The 7,453-nt window shown below is 32.1% G+C and overlaps 1 protein-coding gene across 2 annotated transcripts; it reads right to left on the bottom strand.

The window, feature by feature from the left end:
- Nucleotides 1-4,755: 4,755 nt before the first annotated feature.
- On the bottom strand, nt 4,756-6,719 carry LOC129285995 (uncharacterized). Of its 2 annotated transcripts, none has more exons than XM_054922024.1 (2): nt 6,622-6,719; nt 4,756-6,299 (listed from the first exon to the last, which is right to left on the bottom strand). In XM_054922024.1, exon 2 carries the CDS (start codon nt 6,277-6,279, stop codon nt 4,972-4,974), a length of 1,308 nt encoding a protein of 435 aa, XP_054777999.1. In that variant the 5' UTR covers nt 6,280-6,299; nt 6,622-6,719; the 3' UTR covers nt 4,756-4,971. The 2 variants fall into 2 exon arrangements, with proteins under 2 accessions (XP_054777999.1, XP_054777997.1); XM_054922022.1 differs by lacking the exon at nt 6,622-6,719 and adding an exon at nt 6,406-6,537.
- Between the last annotated feature and the right edge of the window lie 734 nt (nt 6,720-7,453).

Below are 7,453 nucleotides of genomic sequence, written 5' to 3'. Positions count from 1 at the left end.
TAAAATATTAAAAGTGCTATTAAATGCTGTTGGTTGATTATCCGTCTCCTCTTCTTTGACCTTTTGTTTCTTTTATAAGTATTCAATTGAGACTCTTATTCTCGCAAGATCCGAAGCCTATTCGTGAAATATCAAGGATCTCTTAGCATAGGCCATGAGATTCTTGGCATGTTACATCATATTTCCTTAACGGTCTCATACATCTAGTCATTCTAAGTCTTAAAGACTACATCATGTTCGTGTGTGGGATGCCTTTTTCCTAAAAGCCAACTGGGTTATGGTTCTTGGGTCTATTATGTTTTTTATCTCTCTTGTTTGGTTTGTTGCTTCGTTTTTAGTCTCAACCACTATGAAATTATAAAAAAGGCATGTTATTAACAATAAATAATCAATCAATTAGTTCTCATGATTTACTTTAAGTTTCAATTTTAGTTGAATATTTATTATTTATTTACGGTTAAGCGTTAAGTTAGACATTAAAATAAATTATACAGACTATTTTAATGCACATATTATTCATATAATCCACCTATTTGTTTCGTAATCTGATTTAAAAGTTCCCTATATACCATTATCATTGATTTAAAAGTTCTATCTATCTAGTTTACCTTGAGAACATCTAATAGTTAAAAAACTTTATAAACAATAAAGACAAATGTTATTGGAACATTGAATATGCCTGGCCTTGCAAATAGAGTAGTTTGGAGATGTTATTCTTTTTTCTTCATTTGATAGTCTTAATTGATGCCATCAGCTGGTTTCAACAAGTTTGTTATTTTTTTTAGGCAGTATTTTGCTTACCTTTACTTTAGAAGTATACAGGGATCCTCTTGTGCACCCACAATCGAAAAGCTATTAAGGTAATGTTAACCCTATTGGTAAGTACTTAATCTAAACTTGAACCAATGTCATATTAAATGAGTTGCTATAAGTTTTATGACTATCATAATTTAAAAGAGTTTGTTGTATTTTTGTACAACTTCTGTTGATATCAAGAAAGAAGCAGAAGCATGATCCCTACCTTCTAATGTTGCTACTAGAATGGAGGAATTGCACAAGAAATATGAAAGTGCAATATGTATTTTGTTGATCTTGTTTATTTCAATAAATATGTGCTATATTTTAGATGTTTTGTTTTGAAATATATGTGAGCTTTTTATTTTGTCATATGCATACAAAATGCAATCATTTTATTTGGAATCACTTTATTTTGCAATAGATATAATGTAAATGAAATACTTGACTACGATCTACTTGACTAAATCATTCCGAATATCATAATGAAATCTTGTAAGTATTCAAAACATTATAATGAACCTCAAAAAATTTATATTTCACGTATTAATAATATTTTGAGTCTATCATCTCTTTTATTTATTAATGTTTGTAACTTCAATCTTTACCTTATGATTGGCATATCATCGTATGATGTTGGATTAATGTTGGTGTACTTTATATTGTGATTTTATCTTTAATATATTTTATTTTTTTTATTTGTATAATAAAAGGCAAACTTATTATAGTATTAAATCACCCCCATGTCAGTTGTCACAAGGAACCTAAATTTTTTACAAGATAATTATAAATTGTAATGGCCTGTTTAATAATCTTTTGAATTGCTAGTTGTAATTTTATGGGTGTTGTATATTAATACTTGAATGACCTACTTGTGATGACTATTAATTTTTATTTCACGCATAATATTTTAGATACACTAAAGCATAAGGTTTTGTTTGAGGATGAGGGGGAAAAGTTTAAGTCAAGAAGCTCTTACACACATGTCATAATTCAAGCGAGCTACAAGGAATGCTAATCAAAGATGACTTTTAACTCAGTGATCATCATGTAGGAATCTATGATGATCTCAGATCAAAGAGCTTAGTGATATGGTTACATATGAAATAAGCTTATAACTTATATCATGCAGCTTTTTCATAGTGGGTCAATCTAGCACCTTGTACTCTTTCAAGTGCCTATGACTTTAATTTGTATTTCTATAATTAATCAAAGTCATATTAGTCTTATTTTCTCTATGATTCCTCATAGATGACCGATCAGGGACATTTAGAATAATCACTATAATTTGTCTAAGGATACAGTTATCATATTGAACATGCAATTGATATGATAACAAAATAAAAATTAATTAAATAACAATATGCATAATATAATGATAGGCTATAGGGCATAATTTCCAATAGATGCACTGCGGCGTGTGGCTTAGTAAGTTCAATCTTACTTGTGCTTGCTCGTTTTACCCTGAATTGTCTTTCTATCATTTAATCCTATTAATATAACATCTAAACAATACAAAATACTAACTTAACACCCAAACTACAATCAATCTAATAATTACTAATTTACATCTGATTAATAACTAGCTCCTGAGATTAAAATTCAAGATGTTACACACCCTAAGCAAAAATCCTTGCACCCTTTGATTGCTGAGTTTACACATAATCAAGGAGTGTTGAATTTTTTCGACAACCTTCACCTGTTGTCTAGAGATCTGGAAAGCACATCATCAATTGTTGGAGGAGTAGTCGAAGCTCTAGCAATCGAATTTTGTGCCTTTATCTTAATTTTTTTAGTTAACATAAAGGGACATTTTGGTCATTTGATCAAATTATTTTATGAATAAAATAATAGACTTGATCCTTTAATTTACTTTGGTCCTTAGGCACAATTTTGGTTTCAACTAAGTCTTTTCTACCAATTTTCATTTTTATTTGTGGAAGATAAATCCAATGTTGTGCTTTCTTCAATGTATATACAATGTAGTGTAAGTACGTCTCTTATAGTGCATGATTAAATTAAAGTATCATGTTGTCTTATTTGTTTTTCGTAATGAGTGAGTTTGTATCAGGGTCACTTTGTAATCAAAATTTCTCTATTATTTAACTGAGCAGACTTAAGGTTAAAGGGTCTTAAGTATGTACTAAAATTACCTTTATGAAAAAAGAGGAATGGGGATTTTTGCAAGGAGAAGTGATACAAACGTTAGGTCTAACATTGTATCGTGGCTTTACAAGTGCTCGGATCTAACTTGTGGTTATATTGAAAAATAGAGGATGTAGGCCAAGTGAATTGGGTTGAACTAAGATAAATTTCTTGTATTGTCCTTTATCTCTCATATTCATCTACTCTATTTTATTATCTTGACATTCATATTCCAAGTTTTTGAAGTCAAGAGCTTTAAATGAAAAATCGAATGACATCCAACCCCCTCTTGGGTGACTAACATATTTTACATTGGGTGCTTTGTACTAATAAGTTAGTAAATTTTTCCCTGAACCATTTTTTTAAGGAACAAAAAACCCATTTTGTTAGTTACCTATTAACCTTGCTATTTTTTGACTAATGTGGTTAGTACGCAAGGTCCACATGTAATGACAAATAGAATTTTGACCATGTTTTTTTAGTGATAATTTGCCTTTAAATTTCTTTTTCAAAAGTGTTGGACACTCTGAAATCTTGTTAAAATAAAATTTAATAAATATTTTAAAATATTAATTATTTTAATATTTAATGACTTAAATATTATTATTTATAAATGTTCATTCAAAATTTATAAATTATTTTTTAAATATTAACAGCTCAAACTAGTTTTTTAGAAATTTATAGATGATTTGTAATTTTTTATACATCTATCATATTTTTAATATTGATTAAGTTTTTTAAATTTTTAGGTCATTCTCTACAACTTTTATTGTCAACTAATGATCTTTTTTTAAAATACTGCACCACTCAAATTTAATATTTTAATATTTGACATTTTTTTATCAAAAACAAATGAACTTCTAAATTAATTGATAAAATGAACTTTTAAATTATGGGAGAGATTTTTTCCCTCATCTCTTCATTATTCTCTTGTTAAGTTACTCTTTTTACAGTACATAAATGGGGTAGGCATTATTTTTCAAATAAAAATTATTGTTGGCATGTTGGTCTTGGTGTATCATGTTTCTAATTTTAGCCGTACCACTGCATTATACAATAAGTATTAAATTTAGTTGGTGTAATATTTTGAAAAAAAGAAGACTGTTAGTTAATAAAAAAAATTATAGAGAAGAACCTAACAAATTTGGAGAATTTGATCCATATTAAAAATATGATCGATATATAAAAAAATTTTAAATATTAAAAATTTAATATTTTAATAATATTTATTAAACTTTATTTTAATAAAACTCCAAGTGCTTGATGCTCTTGAAAAAATGCTTCAACGTTCCCAACGTTTTTGATAAAAAAATTTAAGGGCAAATCATTAACAAAAAATATTATTAAAGTCTTACTTGTCACTGTACATAGACCCCATGCATATGTCACATCATAAACTTCATTCACATGTCATATCAATAAAAAATAATAAAATTAATGGGCGACTATCAAAAGTAATGTTTTGCTCTTTAAAAAAATAATTCAAAAAAAAATTACCTTACGTGTCAATATAAAATATAAGATATTCAGTGCTTTTAAAAAAAATTTAAAATAAAAATTCCTTAATCTTATATACAAATTAACTAATAATATTAATAATAAGAAGTTTTTATATAATGAATTGGTTGAAAACAAATGTCTCAAATAGGTAAGGCCAAATAGCTGAAATGTTTTTTTTTTTTCTTTTACTAAATGAGAGGTACTCATCTGTCTGCAAAGAATGAAAAAACAGTGTCAGCTTTGAAGCTGAGCAAGAGATTTTGAATGCATAGCAACACTTCAGATCCTGTTTGGGGGAGGGGGGCCACACTGTGATTTGTATCTAACTATCTATGAAGTTGCATTCCAAGGTACAACACTATCAAATTGGCTTATCAACAAATGACGAGCATTCGAATTAGAATGCAGGTAGCAGGATAACTTCTGTGAACTGAAAGCTGTGAAAAAGAAAATCTGTGAGAAAAGAACCAAGTTGTCCATCAAGAGATATGTTCACAACAACTTGATAAGATGTACATTCAGTGATCTCCCTCAACATTTGAGTATCTTCAGCATAAACATCCATACCACTGCAAGTAAAAAAGCAAAGAAGCGACCCTCTACAAGCCCAGCAAGAGCAACTAGAAACAACATCAGAGCCCCCGATTCTGAACTCCAACCTCTATCTCCCCTCTCTTGTTCTTGTTCATTACTGTCACCTTCCCCTACCTCCTGATTGGAACCAGAGATTCCATCATCAACCTCCTTATCTTCAATACACTCTAGTTTACTCCAAGGCTCTTGCTCTTCTATACCTTGCCCCTCTTCTTCTATCTCAGGAATTGCTGGTTCATCTCCTTCCGCAGAGCTAGGAACTTCACTGCATGACTCTTCTTCCTTCTCCTTGCTCAACTTTCCAATTTCTTCCCTCTCTTTCATTCTCTTTCCCCTCTCCAGACCTCGAAGCTTTTTGGGCACGAGCCTCTTCACTATCTTGGATTTTAATTTGCCGCTTCTTTTACTCTTGGTTTTATCTTGACTAATTCCACATGCCTCCTCAATTTCTGAACCAACCCCTTTCTTGCGTTCATAGAAAGAATTTAGTTCAGATCCCCCAAAACAAATCTCTTCACAACCATTTCCAGTCTCGGTATCGCTCTTGGGTTCAACAACTTCAATCTCTTCCACTGACGAAGAACCAGAGCTCGATTGAACTTGAATTTTTTCACGAACAAATGATGGCGGCTCTAAACCTTCACAACTATGCCTTTTCCCCATCACCGACACAAGATTTTGGAACCAATCACAACTATAAACCCTTACGGCAAAACATTTGAACGCCATGTTTGCATCGGGGCAAGGTTTAAACCAGGGAACGACATGTTTCCCAGCGTATTCAAGGAACAGGAGCACAAATGCGGAGATTGTGATCCCGAAGGTAAGCTTCTTCACACTCAAAGTCACAACCAGGACCACAATCATCTTCAAGATTGCAGCAATCACCTTATTGGGATCCGAATTCGATCCGTCGTGGACCTGCTCCGAACCCGTGACCCCATCATCTCCATTTCCCGCCAACCGCCTCGAAGTCGAAGCTTCCGGATATGTCGGCTCCGCACGAGGAAGCAAGCGGTGACACGAATCGGCCGAGTCCGGCGGTGGCGGATCAGGAATTTCTTGCGGAGGCCGTTTCCTGGGCTTGGGTTTCTGGAAGCGGCCGCGGTTCTTGACGAAGAGGTCGATGAGGGAGGTGGGAAAGCCGGTCTGGACGACGAGAGAGGCACCGCGTTTCGGAGAGTGAAGATCGGCAACGAAATTGGATATTCGGGCGACCTTCTTTTTCTTCCAGGGAAACGGCATGGCGGTCTCCTCAGCGTCGGCTGCAATTTCACAAGGAACAGTGAAACATAGAGAGAGATCAAAATCGGGAAATCCTCAATTGGGTGATAAGAGCAGAGGAATTGAAGAATGATGGTGGAGGCATACACTAGAAAGAGAAAGAGCAGAGCTTTCCGAGGTGGGAGAAAAGGAAGGAAACGTGAAGAGAGGAAAGGGGCGGAAAGGGCGTGAAAGTGGCAGAGAAAGTAAAATTATGGTTTTATTACAGGAGACGCAGTTTCTACTTTTGAAGACAGCGGAGGTTTTGCTGATGAGAGAGAAAAGAAGAAAGTGTACAGAGAGAGAAAAAGGCAATGTTAGAACCTGAAACGTTCCCCAGTTCAGTTTCCTCATCAGAGGCGGAATTCACAAGGCAATCCTTATTTTTTGGGCAAATTTCCAAAGCTTTCAAGTAAGTTTGTTTCGGTGTTTGTTATTTACTAAATTTCTCGCAACATAAAAACTCTATGAAGTTCTCACCAATGCAAACACCTTTGGACATATTTCACAACTTATTTTAAGTACAGTTTTTAATTTTTAAGAATGAAATGATTAAAAAAATTGTTCAATAATATATTTTTAAAAAGTGTTTTTAAAATAAAAAATAAAATATTATTATGAAAAATAAAAATCGAATAGATCTTTCAGATGTTCTAAAATTATTATTTTAAAAAATAAAAAATAATAAAAAAATATTTTTTATTTTTTAAAAAATATGTACTATAAAACACTAGTTTGTATAATAATAAAATAAAAACAATTTGAAACAGCTATTTGTTTCTTGTGTTTTCATTCAAAATTTTAAAAAAGAAGTGGAATATTTTTTTTATTTAGAAAAAAAGTAAGGAGGTTAAGTCACCAAATCACACATGGCTCAGGAATAGAAACACTAGAATGTTTTTGGGTTCAACATTTAATAATTAACATTAGAGAGAAATAAAATTACTCCCTCCATTCCTATTTACAAGATAAGAAAAAATATTTTTTATTGGGATTGCAAGTCATGTCTTAATATTTTTATCACAAATTTTCTTTACATCCTTATTAAATAAGGATGAGAGAAAATATGTTATTAATTTTTGAGAATGTAATAAGAAATTGCAGGAAGAGGGAAGGAGGAGAAGGAAGCAGGTTGCTGGAGGGAAGTGGAGAATGG

The sequence above is a fragment of the Prosopis cineraria genome, unplaced genomic scaffold (assembly GCF_029017545.1).
Source record: "Prosopis cineraria cultivar Desert tree isolate PC_DT_omini unplaced genomic scaffold, ASM2901754v1 PC11, whole genome shotgun sequence".
Lineage (NCBI taxonomy): Eukaryota > Viridiplantae > Streptophyta > Magnoliopsida > Fabales > Fabaceae > Prosopis > Prosopis cineraria.
Note: the sequence above shows the minus strand (reverse complement) of the source record. Positions and strands in the feature narration are given on the sequence as shown.

Excerpts from the sequence above, each read along its gene's own strand:
- LOC129285995 (XM_054922024.1), bottom strand. The coding sequence starts at position 6,279 with ATGCCGTTTCCCTGGAAGAAAAAGAAGGTCGCCCGAATATCCAATTTC.